This window comes from Centroberyx affinis, unplaced genomic scaffold (genome assembly GCF_046629955.1).
Source record: "Centroberyx affinis isolate AG114_WGS23_722 - 3 ecotype Tasmania unplaced genomic scaffold, CSIRO-AGI_Caff_v1 ptg004124l_1, whole genome shotgun sequence".
Lineage (NCBI taxonomy): Eukaryota > Metazoa > Chordata > Actinopteri > Beryciformes > Berycidae > Centroberyx > Centroberyx affinis.
Genome location: NW_027281898.1, coordinates 27605 through 48956, shown reverse-complemented (window position 1 = coordinate 48956; position 21352 = coordinate 27605). Strand labels below are relative to the sequence as shown.

General features: G+C 43.2%; 3 protein-coding genes across 3 annotated transcripts in view; 2 read left to right on the top strand and 1 right to left on the bottom strand.

The window, feature by feature from the left end:
* LOC139663805 (trinucleotide repeat-containing gene 6A protein-like) overlaps window positions 1–6775 on the top strand; it is a 39199-nt gene extending 32424 nt beyond the window's left edge. The window contains 11 exon segments of the mRNA XM_071542552.1: window positions 850–924; window positions 1047–1221; window positions 1528–1668; window positions 2060–2180; window positions 2182–2228; window positions 2745–2885; window positions 2992–3099; window positions 3590–3820; window positions 4155–4234; window positions 4476–4615; window positions 4968–6775. Coding sequence (XP_071398653.1) covers window positions 850–924; window positions 1047–1221; window positions 1528–1668; window positions 2060–2180; window positions 2182–2228; window positions 2745–2885; window positions 2992–3099; window positions 3590–3820; window positions 4155–4234; window positions 4476–4615; window positions 4968–5316 — 1608 coding nt within the window. The 3' untranslated portion in view covers window positions 5317–6775.
* Window positions 6776–14160: 7385 nt separating this feature from the next.
* Window positions 14161–16746, bottom strand: ndufab1b (NADH:ubiquinone oxidoreductase subunit AB1b). Its single transcript, XM_071542556.1, has 5 exons — window positions 16536–16746; window positions 15595–15714; window positions 15333–15420; window positions 14928–15044; window positions 14161–14490 (listed from the first exon to the last, which is right to left on the bottom strand). Exons 1-4 carry the CDS (start codon window positions 16704–16706, stop codon window positions 14953–14955), a joined length of 471 nt encoding a protein of 156 aa, XP_071398657.1. The 5' UTR covers window positions 16707–16746; the 3' UTR covers window positions 14161–14490; window positions 14928–14952.
* Window positions 16747–17162: 416 nt separating this feature from the next.
* dctn5 (dynactin 5) lies at window positions 17163–20889 on the top strand. Its single transcript, XM_071542554.1, has 6 exons — window positions 17163–17327; window positions 17520–17588; window positions 17725–17843; window positions 18087–18198; window positions 19486–19588; window positions 19729–20889. Exons 1-6 carry the CDS (start codon window positions 17280–17282, stop codon window positions 19824–19826), a joined length of 549 nt encoding a protein of 182 aa, XP_071398655.1. The 5' UTR covers window positions 17163–17279; the 3' UTR covers window positions 19827–20889.
* The last annotated feature ends 463 nt before the right edge of the window (window positions 20890–21352 follow it).

Genomic DNA, 21352 nt, shown 5'->3' with positions numbered 1-21352 from the left:
TGCTGGTAGAGAGATTTGGGCACACCAGGGTTTTGCATGTATTGATTATATTTTGGCAGCCTGCCCAGATAAATTGACAGCTGCCAAAGTAAATTTTGGTTTTAGATTTATATCAGGTGCTGTGATACACTAAGCTGCCATCCATACTTGATGTTTTTCATCAATATAGTTTGTAAACAACAAAGATTTAATACCATCAAGCAGAGAAAACATGTTGAACCATAATTTACTGTGCCTATAATGTCACACAGTGTAGGTGAACTATCTATGAACTGAATACAAACTGAGACTTTGAAACTTAGCCTTGTGATGAACTTGAGTGTTCAGGAGGTAACCTATTTCTAATTAGCTATATGTTATATTTACTTCATAAAACTAGTGATTGAGGAATATAATGGTCAGCTGTTGCTGTAGTAATAAGTTAGCCAGTGCTAGCCTTACTAGCTTATAGTTAATAGATTAAGAGACTTTAGTGCCTGAACAAAGATAAGATACTGATCTTGCTAAATGAAATGTCAATAAAAAACGCAGCCAAAGTACAGACTACATACATGCAACTGAAAACACCAAAATCCCTCACTACTTGAATAGAGGAATAAAGAACATTTTGCACACTGTCACATGCCTGCACTCGCTCAAACATACCAATCAAAGCTCTTTAATGTTAACTCACACTGTTGCCAGACCGATGTACCTGTAAATATTATTAATTCTAATGTATATGCACTAAGTGATGGTATCACTTCATCTTACAGAAACTCAGTTTATCTGTAAAAAGATCAGCAAGCTGCTTTGTATAACTGTCACTTACTGGTTTTTCTTTTTGTCTCTGTCTCTGTCTCTGTGCAGCGTCTTCTCCTCCAGCAGCAACAGCAGAAAGCTCAGAGCCAGAGAGCCATGCCTGTGGGACGACAGACTGAACAGGTGTGTGTGTGTATTTTAATGTCTGTGCATCTCCCTGTCTGCAGTAGTGTCTCTCTTCCTCTCCCCTCGTCGTCGTTCTATTGGTCGTGGTTTCTCTAACCCCTCCCCTCCTCCGTCCTCAGACTCGTCCTATCGGCTCGTCCCCGTCGATGATGCAGCCGCCGCGGCACCTGGACCCCTCCCTGCTGAAACAGGCCCCGCCCCTCAAACCCTACCTGGACAACTACATGTCCCACAATGCCCCTGACATGCAGAAGGACCCCGCCGCCCTCGGCTCCTTCAGCAACTTCCCTTTAGGTAGGCTAGCCACTAGTCAAGGTGATTCAATTTACATCACTGGATGAATTATTTTATTACCTTCCGAGTTCTTAGGAATTTGTCTTATTGTGCTCAAACAGTATCACATACAGGCGTACATACACAATATCGCCCCATACAATATCAGCGATAATGCAGTAATTAAATGCACAAATAATTCAGACTAGTTGGTAATCTCTCTCTTGCACTTTCTCTTCTTCCCTCCCCTCTTTCTCTGGCTCTCCCTCTCACCTGCTTTGTGTCCTCCTCCGTTGGCTCTCCCTCCCTCCCCCATCCTCCCTGCAGGCTTGAACTCTAACCTGAATGTACCCCTGGACATGGGTGGCGGTGGTAGCAGTGGTGGAGCTGTGAGCTACAAGGAGCCGCCCCAGTCCAGACTGAAGAAACTTTGGGCTACGGACCCTCTGGAGCAGAACAGCAAACCTGGTGCGGACGGGCGTGTTTGTGTGTGTGTGTGTGTGTGTGTGTGTGTGTGTAAGACGAAGGTGCAGTAGAGTATTCAGATGACATAAAGTTTCCCTACAAAGCCAAAGAGCAGTAACTATATGAGCAGTGAAACAGAGAATAAGACTTGTAAGTTTATCTCCTGCCCTGACAAAAGTATGCTTGGTACAGAAGTACATTATTTAGTAGCTTTTATGGGCCTAATTGTTGCTGATATTAAATCTGAACACTAGTCATGACCTATGATGACCTTGACGGCTTTAGATAGGATTTGCCAACATAAATCTAACACAACCCAGTCGGTTTGTCTGACAGTTTTATTTTATGGTATTCCATCCTAATGTGTGTATGTATATCTGCGTGTGTCCCGCAGGTGCTATGTCGTCTGGGCTGCGTCTGGAGGACTCTCCCTTCTACGACTTCCTGTCTCCTGGCCCCTCCCCCCTGAGTCCTCCCGGCCAATCAATGGGCTCGGTGGGCGACGGCTGGCCCCCCGTGCCAACTCCCCCCTCTCCACGGAAACACCGTCACCTGGCCCCCAGGTACACACAAAAAAAAAACACATAAACATGGAAAGAACACAACCAATCACTACTCATTGGTGCAAAGTAGGAAGTTCTTATATAGGTATACACTAGGGACGGGACGATATATCTAAATTGTTGTTTATATTCTAGCAAGTCAATGCCATTGCTAGAAAGATTTGAGGCTCAGAAATGAACATAATTCTGCAGTTAGACCTTTATTTATTACATCGTATCGTGGTTGTATCGAATCGTAAAACCCCCATGTCGTGTATCAAATCGTTTGTGAGATAAGCATATCGTCCCATTCCTAGTATACACAATGTCCATCATAAAAAAATAAATAGTATTATCACCCCACGGTGTCCAGGTGTCAGCAAGCTAAGTCAAAAATAAAGAGTGAAGTTTTGTCAAGTTCTGTGCACCCTTTAGCTGCTGTGAAGCCCCCTTAACTCACAATACCCTTGCCTTTGAAAAGCTGCTATTGCTAACTGGTGTGTGTGTGTGTGTGTGTGTGTGTGTGTGTCCCCGCAGAGTTCCGGCCCGGGGAGCCTTGGAAAGGTTACCCCAACATCGACCCTGAGACTGACCCCTACGTGACCCCCGGCAGTGTCATCAACAACCTCTCCATCAACACCGTCCGCGACACAGACCACCTCAGGGACAGGAACAACGGTAGGAAACCCCCAACATAAACACACACACACACACACACACACACACACACACACCACAGCCTAAACACACAGAAGCACTCAACCGCTCTCTCTCCGTCTCCCAGGGCCATCCTCATCATTGAACACCACGATGCCTTCTAACAGTGCCTGGTCATCCATTCGTGCCTCCAGCCACAGCGGTTCCCTCACCAGTACAGCACAAAGCACTTCAGGTACGCCTCCCAGTGTCTCGTGGTTTTTGAGTTTATATCTGAGCCTGGGCATCTTCTTCTTCTTCCTCCTCCTACATCTCTCAGTCCAAATCTTCTTGATGGACGCCAGTTAGAGGGGAAAAAAGTTCTATTTATATTTTAGCCATTAAGCTCCGAGCGACTCACAATTGAGTGCACCAGTAAAAACTACAGAGAGATAAAAGGAGTTTTGCAGCTGAGTGCAGTGAGTCTTGTTGGCCTTCCTCCTTGTTGTCCTCCTCAAACCTAGTCAAAAAAAACCTGGTTTTCCTCTGAATGATAAGGTTCCCTCTCCCTATCATATTATATTAAGCATATCATATTAAGCAAATCTTTCAATCTTTCCAGGTTGTTGATGTTCTTTTGTATTGGAATCATACTATGGCTGTTAGATATTTTGTTAAATGTTTTTGTTAATCACGTCAAGAGCGGCCGCACTAAAGGTTTCACTTTTCCCCCTCTCCCCTTGCAGCCAGACCCAGCGAGTCCAAGTGGTCTCCCGGCGGCGGCTCTGTGTCCAACTCCTCCCTGGCCCACGAGCTGTGGAAGGTCCCCCTGCCTCCCAAGGCGCTGTCTGTGGCGGCCCCCTCCAGGCCCCCGCCCGGCCTCACCGGCCAGAAGCCCAGCTCGGCCTCCTCCGGCTGGGACGGCTCCGCCCTGAGGCTGGGGGGCTGGGGCTCCACCGAGTCCAGATACACACCTGGTGAGGGCAGAGGATGCACCCACGCACACACATAATGAACATATTTAACAGGATAACACACACACTCTTGTATACTTTTTGTATCCAAGTGTGTTTTTCTTACATATTCTAATTTTTCCTCTCATTTGTTCATTATTCTTCATTCTTTTTTTTTCTTCTTCATCCCAATACGTTCTACTGCTACTACTACTTCTGCTATTTTAAACACCCTCTTAATGCTTGAAGAATCCATGCCTTTTCATACTTAAATTCATACACTTTTACCTAACACGTTCTAGTGTTGGAAATATCTTTTTCGCACGTTTCTAACTGTCCACTCTGTGTGTGTCGGCAGGTTCCAGTTGGGGCGACAGCAGCAGCAGCAGCAGCTCAGGGAGAACCCAATGGCTAGTTCTGAAGAATCTCACACCTCAGGTACTAAGACACACACACACACATACACACCTCAGGAATATACTTTGCTTTTTCATTTTTTGACATGGCTTCCATTAATTGCCAAAGAAAGATTCCAGTTTTCCTGAACGGCTCCTGATTTGGAAAGTGTATTAATGTCAATTGTTTTTCACTTGAAAAGGCATTGAAATTAAATTCCACTGTCCTTGTGTTTGTCCTGTGTGTGTGTGTGTGTGTGTGTGTGTGCGTGCGCGTCTCCCAGATTGACGGCTCTACCCTGAGGACTCTGTGCATGCAGCACGGCCCTCTGATCACATTCCACCTCAACCTGCCGCACGGTAACGCCGTGGTCTGCTACAGCTCCAAGGACGAGGCCGCCAAGGCGCAGAAGAGCCTGCACATGTAAGGACCTTTTGTCATATACACACACACACACACACACACACACTCACACACTACGTTACCATTTTCTAATCCTGTTCTATAGCACTGGCAAAGGCTGTTGAGGGAATCTGAGGATTTAGAAGTCATTTGATCGGTCATAAAGGTGCAGAGATCCTCTAAACTCCATTTCATTTTAAAAGAAAACAGAAAAAGGAAATGGAGATGCTTTCCCAAAAGGCAACACAACCAATCATGTGATATTTTAGACCAATTGCAGACGCCACACACTGGGGCGTCAGTCTCTTTCTTTTCCCTTATACACACACACACACACACACACTCTCACCTGAATCCCTCTCCGTCTCCCCAGGTGTGTTTTGGGGAACACTACTATTCTGGCTGAGTTCGCCAGCGAGGAGGAAATCAACCGTTTCTTTGCACAAGGGCAGTCACTGGCCGCTCCCTCCTCGGGCTGGCAGGCCATCGGCTCCTCCCAGAGCAGAATGGATCAGTCCCACCCCTTCCCCAGCCGCGCCCCCGAGCCCAACCAATGGAACGGCAGCGACCTCCACAGCTCCTCCCTCTGGGGCGGGCCCAACTATTCCACTAGCCTATGGGGGAGCCCCAGCGGCACCGAGGGCGGGAGGATCAGCAGCCCTTCTCCAATCAGCTCCTTCCTCCCGGTGGATCACCTGTCGGGGGCCGGGGACTCCATGTGAACCGCCTGTCAATCAAACAGGCCGGGGGAGGGGTCAGTAGAGAATCATCAATAATCACCAGAAGAAAACAAAAAAAAAAAATCAAAAAACCTCAAAAAAATATGTAGTTAAAAAACGCAATGGCACTAGTTGGACTCACTTACAAGATATTCAAAAAAACGGGGTCTCCCCTGTGGAAAACAAGTTACGTTTCTCTCTCTGCACATATGTCCACTTTGTTTTAGCCCAAAAACATATCAGTCGGAATACTTGAATCATGCAGGCCAATTCTATAATGTGAACGGATGGATATTCGCTTCCAGGTAGTGCTCTTTCAGACCGAAAAAAAGCTTCAATCGAGCTCATTATTATATATTTTTTTGTTTCATTCATCATGTTTATTTGAATTCCAATTCTTTTTATTTTTAACGTTTTCTTTTTGTTTAAGTTTTTTTTTTTTTTTTTTGCATTTGTTTGCTGACAATGTTGGAGTATGAGCTTTTTTAACTTTGCACTGAATGTGGTTTTTTCTCAGTATATATAATCTGCAATATAGAGGGAGCAGCCAGTTTTTCCAGTGTAGCTGTTTACTCATTGAGGTCCTTACCGTATGTGTGCGCGCGCGTGTGCGCGCATGTGTGTGTGAGTACGTGTGTGTGTGTGTGTGTGTGTATGCGCTCCTCTCTGCCTTGGCACGCCTACCTTACTGCGTTGTCGTGGAGATCAAGATCAACAGATAGTTAAAAGAAGAAAAAAGCTGACTTAGGAGGATTATCTGATGATATTAAAAGTGACATTAAAAAGTATTGCACCAATTTTGTGTTTTAAAACTAAAGAACGTTGAGCTCTGCAGTGCAAAGGACTGTAGCCGCAGCTGGGACTAGCAAGCCCCGCCCACCCTAGTATAGGGGGCGGGGCCTATCTAGCAAGCCCCTCCCACTAGCCCTCTAGTGGGCAGGGGGGGAACAGCACTTTCAGAATAGGCTTTCAATGTTGTTTTGGAGGTGCCACACTGCAACCTCTTGTTTACAAGACTTAGGAGGCGGAACGTGTGTTCATTCTTCCTTCATTTTAAAGAGAAAATGGAATAAAACAGAAAAAAAAAAAATACAAAAAAAACTTAAAAGTGATATCAAAAACCTTTTAAAAAAAAAATTAAAAAAGCAAAGAAAAATGTGACAAAAAAAAAGAATTTAAACTCTTATTGAGGATGAAGACGATGCTTTGTAACTCTGGGAATTCGGATCAGTGTTTTTGGCCATGGCGTTGGTTATTTGAACTATTCCTCTTTGTCTGCTAAATAACCAGCAATGGTTCTCAGGAAATCAAGCCAGTTTTCCCCCCCTTGTAGTTGAATTAAAAAAAGAAAACTACTACTACTCCTTGTAGGAAAGGAAAATCCAACTTCTAGCACTGAAAACTACGTATAGGTCTGTAAGTTTTTTCTCTGCCAAATAACTGCTTTAAGCTGGAGAAGCTCGACACACTGCTTTCAATATGCTGTCTTTTGAGAGAGGGGGGGGGGTGGTGTGGGGGTCCGCGGGGGGGGGGCGGCAGGGGGGTGGAGGACGGGGGCGGTAGAAATCCCAGTGCTCCCTCTCTCCTCTCCTCTCCTCCTCCTCTTCCTCCCCTTCCTCCTCTCCTCCGCTCCACTGGTGTTTAAAAAACCGAAAACAAAAAAAAAAACAGTGGGGAGTGTTTAGTGTGAGTGTGCGTGACTGACTGACTGACTGTCAATGGAAATATTCTGTCTTGTCGGACTTATAAACCAAGAGAAAGGCGAATCTGTATCTATGCATACTGTAGCCTCTCACACGGCCTACGGAGAGGCGTTTATTTTTTTTCTTTCTTTTCCATGTCTCACAAAATGTTTTAAATGTTTCAATAAGTAATTACAACATAATGCGAAATATTACCTTTTTTTTTTTTTTGTTGTTGTTTTTGAATCGCTCTCATTGCCACAAATGGTGTTTTGAAAAAAGGAAAGAAACAGAAAAGCTTAAAAAAAAAAAAACCTAAAAAAAAAAATATCTCGTTTTGGTTGATTATAAATATTTTAACAGTGCAAAAGTCGTCCACATTTCATTGCCTTGATCCTAATTGTGTCCGAAGATGCAACAACAAGTCAAGTGGCTTCTACCTGTTTACAAATAGAATATGATTGTATTGTTGTACTGTTTTTTTTGTTTTTTTTTTTGGGTTTGTGCTCATCTGAAGTTCCTGACCTGATGAATCTAGTCTGAGTGTACGTATGTGTGTGTGTGTGTGTGTGTTAGGCTGCTCTGTACTGGTAGATGTGTGAGTTCTACCGCTGGAGGGGAAGGGGTAGGGGGGCATTTTGGGGGGGTGGGGGAGGGAGGGAGGGGGGGGTTACAGGGTGAATGTAATCCACCAGTGGTGTAGTCGACAAAATACACACGTGTGAATAACGTACATAGATTTACCTATTTACCAGTGATTGTTTAGTTACGATGATGCACAATTTGTGGGGTGGGAGGGGGGTGGGGGAGGGGGGGGGAAGCTTCAGAGAGAGTGCGTGAACGAGAAGTCAGCATTAGGCGAAGCCATGGACCTTAATTTCTTTTTTCTTTTTTTTTTCTTTTTCCTTCATCGTGTAATTATTCTGTGTTGTGTGTGTGTGTGTGTGTGTGCGTTTTTTTTCCCCCTTCCGATGAGGTTTTATTTCAGAAGTAGTAGAAGCGTTTTGCTTTAGTTTGTGTTTTTAAGTTTAGCCGTGAATATATTTAACGACTTCAGAAAAGCATACGTAGTGAGACCGAAAACCTTGAGTATTAGCCAGACTTTTGACAGTGGTGTGTGCCAGTATTGAACCGCTCTCTACCAAATATAATTCAATCAACGAAAAAAAAAAGATTGGTTTACTTAATTCCAGATCTCTTTTGCTTAAAATATATATCTCTATTTGTAATTTTTTTTTTTTTTTTTTTTTTTTTTTTTTTTTGTCGTCTTGTTTAACAAAATGTTATTAAGCGGAACATCTGAACCATGTTTGTCATTTGTTTATGAGTAACTTAATCGACGAATTGAACTGAGGAGCCTTGGATTTTTGCACTTGGGTGGAGAGGCAGAGCGACTAGAGGGGAGGAGTCTGTCTGTCGGACAGTGAGCTGGGCGGACGGTGGTGTACTTTGGCTTTTTTTAGGACTGGACTGAGGAGAAGGTGTGTTTCTGAGAGTATTGCGACAGGGTAATGTGTGTGTGAGTGCGTGCGTGCTCTGACAGCGTAGAGGCTAGAGAAGACGGTGCTCTGTTGGTCCCAGCGGGGGGAGGAGGGGTGTCTCCAGCCATCCAACCTGGGCCAGAATGGAGTCTGAAAACCGTTTCAAATATCCAGAGCCTCGATCTAGCTTCCTGGCACCCGATCAGCCTCAGATGGGGAATTAACTGCTTGTGAAATAAAAAAAAAACCCGACCACTCCACATGTGTTTTTTTTAGGTGTTTGAAAAGCATTCAGCTGCTGTTCGGGCCCAGGTCCGGGTTGCGCCGCGGGTTGGCGGCTGTCGTCATGGAGACGCTCGGGGTCTAAAGCTCGACTGAAACGAGGCGAGGCTTCTTCATTGGCGCGACTCAGGCGAGGGACGTGGCTTCCGATCGGTCGGTTCTTCCTGGCTTTTCAGGGACGCGGGGGCTCCGCTTGCCGCTCGTCGGCTTACCCAGGATCAGCTCTCCCCTCTCCAAGTCCTAAGCTTAATTATAGGAGAGGAAACGCAACGCTGATGGGAGTTCTGGGGCGAGTTCACCCCGGAATCTGTCGTTCATTTTTCCCCTTTCCCCTCTTGATGTTATTTTACACTTCATTCATTCTGTATTTTTGGCAACGAAATCTCTCCTAGCCCAGATCTGGGCACAGTTTTGGCCCTCCTCAGTATCCTAACCTTAACCATTAGTGGGATAAGCACAAAACTGGCCCCCGATCAGCGGCTACGGAGGCAACTTTGCTCTGCTGTTAGAGAAGGGACAAGCATTGTCTGTAAAAAACGCCTCTCTCTTTGTTGATGATGTTACTGTTTATGTTGCTAACTGTAGGGGTCGACACTGCGCTTCCCCTCGTCTCGTCCAATCTACTGTCAGCGGGGGGGCAAAACCCGGTCTCATACAGATACCGTGTGTGTGTGTGTGTGTGTGCGCATGTGTGTCGGAACACACTACCATGCCAAATCGAGGAGGGAGGGTGAGAGGGAGGAAAGGGATTGAATTGATTCGTTTGTTCTTTTCGTGTACGTGTGCGTGTCTGCGTTTTACGTGTGTTTTAAAAAGCTGGACAATGTATAATGCTTGAAGAAAAAAAGTCATTTGCAAAAGGATGATGTGAGGAAAACCTTTTTTCAGTATATGAAAAACCACCATGAGCAATGTACAATCCCCAGGGCTGCCAAGCAGCTTCCCAATAGGGCCAGACAAGGGGAGGGAGGGAGGGAGGGAGGGAAAAAGGAAGGAAGGAAGGAGAGGAGGGAAGCTGGCTGGTGATACTCTACTACTTTGTTTTTTTTAATATTTAAAGAAAAATGTTGTGATTCTTCTCTTTTTTTTTTTCTCTTGACTTATTATCCTGTGAGCAAATGCTATATTATATATATCAGTACGCATAACACACACCCACGTCTATTAAGAAAACAATGGCTCCTACTGTCGATCAAAAGCGCTAAGGCTATTTTTTTGACTTTTACACACACAAAAAAACTGTGAGGATTTGCTGTCTTTTTTTTGTCATTTTACATTTTTAGTATGAATACACACAAACCCTGAAAAGCTTTAGTCTAACCAGCACAAAGACTCGGGTGGGGGGAGGGTGGGGCGGGTGGGGGGGGGTACAGTATATTTAGGGGAAAGGGGATGGGAGTTGCTCAGAGAGACTATGCAGTGGAGTGTTAAAACCCAGGCTTCCATGTCCAACCTTGGGTTTTTTTGCTTTCTCTAAATATCCCAAAAAGTATAAAAAAAAACCAACAAAAAGACAAAAAAAAAAAACAGTTGAGATGGGATTCCCAATAATATTCCTCAAACTGAAACATGTCGTGCCATCGTTGAATCTTACTAATAATAATAATAATAATAAAAACGTAAAAAAAACCTTTATTACCTAGCAAACCATCGGGCCAGTTGTAGCAGGAGGAGGAGGAAAGGTTAAGATTTGCAAAGTCCATTTCTTTTTTTTCTTTTTTTTTCTTTTTTCCACACTGCTTGTCTCCTTCCTCGATAAGACGAGAGGAACGAGGGAGACCGGCGAAAAACTGCAAATTTTACTACGACTACAACTTTTTTTATAGAGAGATTCTATCAATCCAGAGTGTAGTTGGATCACCTGTAAAACCTATTATGCACATTGCTTTGGGAGACTGTTGAAACTATATATATATGAATACAAACGTACAATGTCTATAATCGACGGGGGGGGGAGCGTCTTCCTCTCTCTTACAAACTGAAATGAAACGGGAAGTACCTTTTTATTTTTTTCAAACGTCTTCCTCGGGTCATCTTAAAGGATTTTATCTTAAAACTTCGGGGGGGAAACTGCACTTTTTGAAGGACAATCTTTATTTGTATGGGTATAAAAATTGACAAAAAAAAAAAAACGAAGTCGCCTGATATTACAAGGTATAGAAAACCAACTCCAGTGTGCTCTAATAATGAATGTCTCCTCTGATGCTGTCTACTTTTTTTTTTGTTTTTTTTTTTTGGTTTCATTTAATCTTTTATTTTCCTTCCTTTGTTGCTTGGTTTGTTCTGTTTCTTTTTTTTTTCTCCTCTTCCTTATTTTTCTGGATTTTAGTGCTCTTAAGAGAATCCGTACTAAGGTGTAGAGTAGTAGGTAGTAGGTCTTCTGTTGGCTGTACTCGTATACTGATAACTGTTTGTAACCCTCTGGCTCCTGCAGCCGGCATACAAAGCTGTATAACTTGGGTACAACCCTCAATAAAAGACTAACAGTGACTTAATGCTCGTGTCTCTTCATTTCTCTTCATTTCTCTTCATTTCTCCTCATTTCCTAAAGAGAAATCTTGATTTTCTGATACTTAAAACAGTGTGAGTGTAATCTAAAGAAAGGGCTGGATTCACAAAACATTTGATGGATAAAAAGATCTCAAGTGTTCATTTTACATAACTTTAGTCTAAAGAAAAAAGTAAAAAAAAAAAAAGTTATCCATCCATGAAAAATAAGTATTTTAACTCTTCCTTGTTTTTTGAAGAAAGAACTTCAGGATAAATGGGATTCTTGAAAGCAAAGTTCTCAAATTTGTTCTTAATTTGTTTCTTAACTTTAAGAAAACCTTCCACTTGTCATAAAGGTAAGCCTCTATGTTAATTCATTGAAACACATTTTGACAAGTGGATACTTCAACGTAGTAATAGTTTGATTATGAACATTGTATTGTTAAGCTTAGTTTGTCACTATTTTTATTTGGTGCCAGTCTCATGAAAAGAAACTAGTCAATTAGACCAGTGTTTCTCAACGTGGGGTCCGGGGACCACCAGGGGTCCTTGAGGGGGTTCCAGGGGGTTCCCAGCAAATTGATGAATTGTTAAACTTCAGCATTATTTAATATTTAAGAAGTTAACACAATTAGAGAATGTAGAATGACTGTTTTGATCATAGTTTCTCTGTTATCTCTCTACCTACAATACAGATAGTCATGGAATTCTGGACAAAATCATATCTAACAATAAAAATATTCTCCGATTTAGGTCCAAGAGACAAAATCTCATTAAATTGGGGTCCGTGGCTCTAATGTGGACTAAATTAGGGGTCCTTGATATGAAAAGGGTTGAGAATCACTGAATTAGACAGTTACACTCACTAGGCCTTTAGCCAAAAGGCAATAACCAATGTCTGAACCTTTTTGTATATTTAAAGTTATTTATTGAAGTAAAACCTAAATGTAGCCAACCCAAATCACTGTTCCAAATAGTTTTCTAGCAGGACGTAGCCTACTATGGATTGTAGCCTGGGAGGAAAATTCCTCTTTTACATTTGTTTACACTGCCTGTTTGAGAAGTCTGACAGAAACATTCCTGAGATATGAGATTAATCTTGAGGAAAATATTGGGGGCTTCAATTTAAGAGCCTTAAGAAATTAAACCTAAAAGAACCTGAAATGTATTCTTGGGTAACTTAAGATGTCAAGTCAGACTGGCTGCCTGGAGGTGTTGAGCTTTGGTAATAACATCACCTATGCCATTTGTGGGAGCTTTCTATCCAAAGCATCTGTAAGTACCAAGAGTGCATGTATTTGTAGCATTGGTGACCCCAGTAGGAGTCGAACCCCCTAACCCCGACAGTGTTCTTCTACACAATAACAGCTAAATTTAGTCATAGGGGGCAACTGTGACATTTCAAGTTTTGGGTCACTTTAAAACTGTAAAAATGTTTCTAACTCTTATTGATTTGATGCACAGTGGTCTGACTCATTTTGCAACTGTGTGTATTGAATAACAGAAAACCAAACTGGTCCCAGGCCAAAGAACCTTCTGATCCTGAACTCCCCAACATAGCATATTCATCTTTATACTGTATTGTCATTACTGCATGTGGCCATACTGCAGTGTGAACTATTGAAGGATCCTATGGAAGAGAGTGGAACTGCTAAAAAGTATTTCATTTTATTTAGGTGAGATTTCAGTATAAGGGTTTTTTTCTCAGCTGCACAGTTTGTTTCATTTATTTATTTCCCCTATGTTTCATTACATTGTGCAAATAAACTTGAACTTGAAGGTATGATCTAATTATAAACCTTTCCTCACAAAAAGTTAATATTTCCCCCCTGGAGGATATACAGCAGTTCAGACTGGAACTCTTCAAATGATGATTTTGAGTGTATTTAACTAATATTGTTTGTCATTATGTGACTCTTGTCCCTCGGTGCTGTGTCAGGACTGTCTCAGGTTTCTGAAAACCAGCACTGGGTTGGACACATCTGATCTGAAGGCTCTGAACTGGTGGAAATGTCACCTACAAAACTTTAAAGTCACAATGAAACAGCATTTTGAGAGCATCCTGCTATTGAAACGGGATGTTGGGGGCGGGATCATTCCAAAGTGTAAACCAATGGGAGATCAGTTAGGGGGAGAAAGGCCGTTTTAATTGATGGGAGGGGCGGGATTGTTCAAAAATCTGTGATGGTTTTATTGGTTGGAATTTTTAGGTCACATTCTGGTACATTAAGTCACCATTAAAGATTTTCTGTTTTCCAGGAAGTAAGTGATGAGATTTTGAGATAAAAATACAATAAAAAAAATTTTTTTTTGCCTTTTTTTGGCCAGTCAGTGGAACAGTGTGTCATGGTTTCAGTCTGATGTCCCTCAAACAAACGAGTCCAATAATTCCTGTACTGCCTGTTACACTTAGGCCAAGGACAAACTTTAACACACATCCATTCAGTGTGAGGAAGTCAGTGTATGAGAGGAACGAGCTCCACCTGACTCCTGTTTACTCTAAAAAATGGTTATTGTTCTGTCCCGGGCGGTTCCAATAGCATACCTGACTGCATTAGCTCACCAGCCAGTCATGGTTTTATCAGGAGTCAGACTGAGGCCACAGAGGGAGTGAATCATGTGTTTAGAACATTTTTAAATCACTGTTAGCATGTGAAAACTTTGTCACTTTGGTGATTTTTATGTTTTAACTAAAGGGACTACATGCTCCTCTAAGAGTTGAGGAGATTCTGTGACCCTCAGGCTTAAGAAACCCTTTCAAAACCCTACAGATAAACTCAAATTCATGGCTGTCAACCAAATACTAAGGCTGAGATTGTGTGTGAAAAGACATTACACACACACACACTACAATCCTGTATCCTGAATATCAGTGTAATTTGAACAGAGCGGCGACTTGGAACTATACAGCATGTGTCTTTATTGATCTATTCATGAGAAATTATACATTAGAACCACAAGGTGGAGCTGGAACCCAAAAAAAACAACAAAAAAACAAAAAAATTCAAACAGTGGCCGTTTTTTAATCTTATTTACTGTTATGTTTTGTTTCGTCTCCGAGCTCCCGAAGTGTACGAACATGTTCATTTAAATACAGTCAAAACACAAGACAAGGCAGCCAGACACCAACAACGCCGCGCGGGGGGGGGGGGGGGGGGGGGCAGAGGAAAAGTGGAACACGGTTTGGCGCCCGTCTGCTTCACAGGCAATGTCCTGTGAGGTCATGTTGGGGGTCAACCTCTCTGTGGGAGAGAAGAAGAAAAGGAAAGCAAATGTGAGGCTATTCCAGCTCATTCCGTTAATTCAAAGTGGAAAACTGTTTTTTTTTTAGGATTTTAAAATACAAGTTCACCTTCAAGCAGCCATTTCCCCAACTGTCTAGTAGTTAAATTAGCAGTCACCTTGAGCCAGTAGTGAAGGCCAACTATTCTAAGTATTTACCCACAGCCCTAAACACACAGTAGACAACAACAGCAAGAACATATCCGCAATTCAAAAATATTAAACGTGTAAAAATGTGCTACAATATGGCAGCCAAATACATTAAAAGTGGCATTATGTGCTACTTTATCCTGTATCCTGACTGGAAAACACTGTGGCTAATTCAATACTCAGACAAATATGCAATGGAGGATTTGACAGAAAACAGGGAGAGAGAGAGAGAGAGAGGAGAGCTTGCCTTTGAAGTGTGCCATGTAAAGAGACTATTCATAAACATCCTTCTTGTCTGCGATGTACTGTACAATCTCCTCGGGACTCATCAGCTTCTCTGCCTCCGCGTCTGGGATCTCGAACCCTGCGGCGGGAACACACACACACACACACACACACACACAGTAAGAAATACAGCAGTGTGTACGTTAAACACAAACACTGACAGTAAGAAACCAGTATCCACGTATGAGAACTGGCACTGCTCCCTGGTCAGTTTGAGACACGTAAACACCACAAGACACATGAGCAGACAGACAAACAGGCTGACAGGAAGAGAGCGATAATACACACAGATGGATCATAATCAGGCTGCTATACAGACAGACAGAGAGACAGGTGTAGTGAGAGAGAGCACCAAACAGAGACTCACCAAACTCATCCTCCATTGCCATGATGATCTCTACCTGGTCCAAGCTGTCCAGACCCAGGTCTTTCATAAAGTGGGATGAGGTCTGCAGCTGAGGAACAGAGACCGACGTTGATGTTAGATACTCATTTTTTCCAGAATCATTCCAAGAGCCGCTGACTAACAAACCAGAGTATTACAGGCAACAGAGGTCAATTCCAATTCAACAAGTGGACTTTACTATTACTACTACTTTACTATTTACTGTCTGAGTTGCCGTTCTTACCTTCTCGGGGTTGATCTTGTCGTAAAGCTTGAGGACGTACATGACGCGGTCTTTGATGGTCTCCAGGGTGAGGGGGGGCAGGTCCCCATACTGTCGGCACAACACACCCACCGAGGAGATCTGAGGAGGGGGAGGAAGAGGATGAGAGCAGGAATGATCAGGTGGAGGTAGGGAGGGTGGGGGAAGGCATAGTGGGCTGATCACTTAGGTTTAAGTTTGCAGAGATAAACACCAGCCCATCAGTTAGCCCTAAGCTGTCTGAGCTTACCACCCATCTGACTGTATGCCAAGCAGAGTAGGCTACAGCAGAAAGCAGTACATACAGGCAGCCATCCTATGGATAGATCAAAACATTGCTGCATTACCAGCACAACTTGTAAATAGGGTGTGGCTTAAGTATGCGTAAAACACTACTATTACGACGAGGCGGGGGAAAGTCTGGGAGATAACGAACCGAAACACTTATTCAACTTAAACTAGCATGTTATACAAACAAACACTCTTATACGCTGCAGCAATACAGTACTGAACATATCACTAATGCCTGACAGGCACTGACTTTCAATTCACTTATATAATAATGTGTTAGCAAGCAGTTAGGTTACGCCGAAGTATCCAAGTGGCTCAAAATACAGGAGAGAGGCTAACAAGCTAGCAGCAAATATGTGCCCATGAACTCACTAGCTTGGTAACGTTAGCTAACAAGTGCAACCCGGTCGTTGTGTAATGAAAAACCGCCACGCTTCAAGCGTTTCCCAGTGACCTCGCTGCAGAGGTTACAGAGCAAGAGCCTTTCAGCAGGTAAAACAAACTCATGCTTGCATGAACTTTAGCCGGCTAAGTTAGCTTGTCAGATGTGAAAGGCGCAGGTAGGTCACAGTGGCCAGCCTCTACCGCTAGGCCGCGACGGTGAGAGGAGTTCAATGTTATCCGAGACATACCCGGGTCTGTTCGAGCCACCGCGTCCGCTGGTTGCTTGACACGAATGAGAATGGCCGGTGGGTCGCTGAGGCCGGGGCGACAGCAGCTCTGACGGCGAGGTGACCCGCCGAAAGCCTCCCCGAGGGCCGGGCAAGCGAGCGGACGCACTGCGCTAGGACACGGGACGCCATGATGGAGAAGTTACTGGTTGCTCCCAGCGTGCAAGGCGAAGAAGAAACGGGGTCAAGTGATTGCTAGCGCGCATGCGCACGTCAGAACCCAAGTTTGTATTCGTATTTTTTTCCCAGTACTCTTTATAAAAAGAATAATCCGAAAATACAACATTAAACTCACTCTAAAGGGGCTCCTTGATGACAGAAAAAATAAAATAGCATTACAGAATATGAGCTGGAGAGGCACAGGGAGGACTAATCGATCATAGAACTATATGTTATGTATTTTTTGGTTAGTAATTAACTGGCTATGGTAAGTACAATGAAATTAATGTATGACAACCCGCTCACGATGTCACTGAAATATACCAACATGATTGTGTCCTATGATCTACCAATTTGTTTGGCTTGAGAAAAGCCATCGATGATTTTGCACTCTACTCGTAAGGACTGTAAATCCATTCATGAATCGGAAGAAGGGAGCGGTTGAGAGCAGAGAGCAAAACAGTTGCATTACTATTGAATTATCAGCAGAATTTTGCGGTCCTAAGACTGCGCATTATTTACAGATAATCTACAAAATCCCCAGCCATGGAATTATCTGAAATACTGTACAACAAAGCGGAGTATATTGAAACGGTAATGTGTTTAATTGAGCCGTTGTTAGCCACTAACGTCACTTGCTACTTGGCTAGCTAGCGTTAGCTAAAACTCGACGGGTCGTTGGGTGGCCAAAATATACCTGGAATCATTATATTATTTACTTGTGTTCAGTTTACATGCGTAAAACACACTTACAAAGCAATGGTCATCGTTGTATTTTCGTTTCAGGCGTCTGGCAACAAAGTGAGCAGACAGTCAGTGCTGTGCGGGAGTCAGAACATCGTCCTCAATGGCAAAGTGAGGAAAAACATAAATACGAAGGGAAATATATTTTACAGCTTCCCTTTGGAGCCGTTATTTTCTTACGGGTGCACCAATTTGCCTGTACTCGACGTTGTGACATAGCTGTGTGTGTGTGTTTTCTCCTCTCCAGACTATTGTAATGAATGACTGCATCATTAGGGGAGACCTGGCTAATGTCAGGGTGGGCAGACATTGTGTTGTGAAGAGCCGGAGCGTCATCCGACCACCTTTCAAAAAGTTCAGCAAAGGGTGAGCGACTTTTTTTCTTCCGTAGTGTCCAAGGGTTGTAGCTGTTTTCTACATTGCAATACACTCAGGCGTTAAACTGGCTGTATAACACCATGATAAACAATGTCATTTTTACCTACTAGCTGTATGCGTGCATTTTAATACGCAGAAATAGGGGTTTATTCTATTTTCTGGTTGTTGCATGCCGATCTAACAAAGCCTTGACCCCCATCTCTCTATCTCACTCTCTCTTCCTCTCCCCAGAGTGGCTTTCTTCCCCCTGCATATCGGAGACCATGTCTTCATCGAGGAGGACTGTGTGGTCAATGCAGCACAGATAGGTTCCTATGTCCACATTGGCAAGAACTGCGTCATAGTGAGTGGCACAAAACCACACACAGCTCTTAGAAGATGTAATAAAGAAATACGCACACCTAGAAACTGATATACAGAGAGAGATATTTGAACATACACACTCAGTGAGAGAGGATACAAGGGGGGAAAGCAGAGAGTTTTTTGTCCTCCCTGTGCCGGAGGGGTTGAGCAGTCACATGGGAGTCATGTCCGCTTATAGTCTGGTTCAGAGGGACTGACTGAACCCAGTGAGCTGAGCAGACTTGCACACAGACACGGGTTGGATTACGATTCGAAACGGATTGAAGTTCAATTGTGTTATCTTGTCTCGGTTGAGTAACTGATCTTGTCACAGTGGAACAAATTACATTTAATGGTTACCATTGCGCTGTCTGGATTCCACATAGGATAAGTGGATCAGGAGGCTGTTTGAGGAAAAGTTCTATTTGAAAATGGTTAAATAGGCACAATTGTCTTGCTGACTTCAGTGTATAGAAAATGCCAAAATGTAAACCTAACTGTGTTGTGTGCAGTTGTATATCTTGATTTTGCTTTCCAACATTAATAAGCCATATAGACACATGTAATTTGATTTAGAATACCAGCTGTTGTTAAATAGTCTAGCTGATGATGTGAGATGAAAAAAGTGCAACAAAATATTTTTTTCATCCTAAAGTCATCAAGGCTAATTATGATTAATAATCGTGATGACAATATATGGCAAAATAATCAGGATTATTTTAGTCATAGCTGCACAGTTCTGTTTTGGGGTTTAATGGCAGTACACATTGGAAGAATACTAACTGGCTGAAAGTAAAATTCTGAGTAAAATGTTTTTCAACATGAACGATGGTAACTAATCACGGAAAGCAACAAAAGCATGCTACAAATTAAAAGTCTGGTTTTGGGTGTCATTTTGTTATATTCTGAATGCATGAAAGTATCATGTAGCATTTTTATGTTTTCATGGTATAGCAAAAATACCTAAGGGCATTCTTTAATGTGATTGTGATGCAAAATGTACAATGGCCAACATATGTACTGTCTGAAAAGTTTTCTTCAAAGTTGTATATATGATTTAAAAAACAAAAAACTAGTTGGAATTATCAGCACGATTTTCCTGGTTGAAAATATCCTTTTTATTTACTTACTGCTAGGACGGTTTATGTTCAGACCAGCCTCCATCCATTTTGTACTACTGTATAATAGACAGACTAAAGAAAACAGTCCTAGTCAAAGAAAGGATTTGACTTGGTAACTGATGACTTGCTTCCACATTGGTTCTTCTTCATTGGTGTGTTGTCTGCAGGGTCGACGGTGTGTGCTGAAGGACTGCTGTAAGATCCTAGACAACACCGTGCTTCCTCCTGAGACCGTGGTCCCTCCCTTCACCGTCTTCTCCGGATGCCCAGGTCTGTCCCACTACGCAACACACACACTCACACATATATATCTTCAGACACACACTTATAGCGCCAAGAAGAAAGCAAAACCTAATATCTACGTTTGTCCTTTCCTATTCTCACTCCTGTCTCTCTCTCTCCTCCCTCAGGTCTGTTTTCAGGGGAGCTCCCAGAGTGCACTCAAGACCTGATGATTGACGTAACCAAGAGCTACTACCAGAAGTTCCTGCCCCTCAGCCAGATCTAAGTCCCGCCCCCTAACCTTCAACCTTCAACTACCACTATCCCCCCCCCACCCCTTCTCAGCCGATCCCAGGCCGGGGGTTCAGGATCCCTCATCAGACTGACACGGACTCTTTGAGATCTCACCTCCTCTCCTTCACCACTCAGAAGCCCCGAGTTTCTCTAGTTTGAGTTCTTAGAGTATGAGGAAAGGCGCATTTTAAGCTGCACTAGGAAACGTTGCAATTTTCAACTTCAACACCCAGAAATCATGTAAGGTCATGACAGTAAACCGCACACAGCTCGCTCATGTTTACCAACCCAGCCGGTCTGATGCTTTATACCAAAGGGACAAGAGAGGGAAAAGAATTGGAATTTTAGGCAAATTAGGTGAATCTACAGTGTCTCAATTTTTACATTAAAACCTGTCCTAGTGCAACTTTAAATTTGAGGACTTGAGGACAGAGGTTGAAAGCTGAATATTGAGAGAAACTCGAGGTCTTCTGCACGGCTGCTGATAATCGCAGAGAGAAGAGAAACCCAGAGTCGCACATGTGCGTTTGCGTCCACCTGTGGAGGAACTCTCGGCTCTCCGGCTCTCTTGACAGCAGCTCGGCGTGAAGGAAAGGAGATGAGGGAAGGATAGGAGGCGAGGAATGGAGGTGGTTGAGGACTGTCGGGACGCAGCCCCGTTTTTATTTTACCTTCTATGGACCAAACCGGAGCAACAGCGGTTGTCGTTTGATGACTTGGACGCGGACTGTACATCTGAATTACATCTACTGACAGCGAAGAAACATTACTTATGGAAATTTTCTGTTCAGTTTGCATCCTAGATACGTTAGGAGTGCGCGTTTGTTTGCTTTCTCCTTTACAGATTTGCAGATGCCACAAAACCATTATTTAATGCCGTGTGTATTTTTATGTCATTATGTTTCAGACGATCAAATTAATTGTAACATTAAGACTAGTTTGGTGTTGCGCTTGCATAGGTGGGTCCTGTGTATTTTGCTTCTGACGCTTTGTGTGTGCATACAGCAGCCGGAGCCAACACCTCACATAGTACAGCAAATAAATAAATGCTTTAAAATCTGCTTGATATGAGCCTGGCTCTGTCTTGTACACTAAGATAGAAATCTATATACCTTTTCATCCTTTGTTTTCCTCCAGCAATCTGGGAGATGCATATACAGTAGAAAAGCCAGGCCTTGGTCCTTCTGATGCTCTCCTCTGGCCCCACCTAGTGGCGTGCAGCAGGACTACTTTCTTTAAAGGAAGACGCCAACCCTTAAGAGAAAAAGAAAATCTGCTTTTCCCTCATCATTATGCGCCAAAATCTAATCAGATCATCTACTGTACAGGGGGAACCTGTGGTGTGAGTATGAAGTATCTATCATGTGTTGTTCTTGAGTTACTGTGTTCACAGGAATGTGTTTACATACAGACAGACAGATGCCACCATGAGGACATAATGTCCCACAAACCATAAACATCAGAAGAGCAGGACAAAGAGCATACATTCCTGATAATTTTGAAAAGCCTCATCCCTCA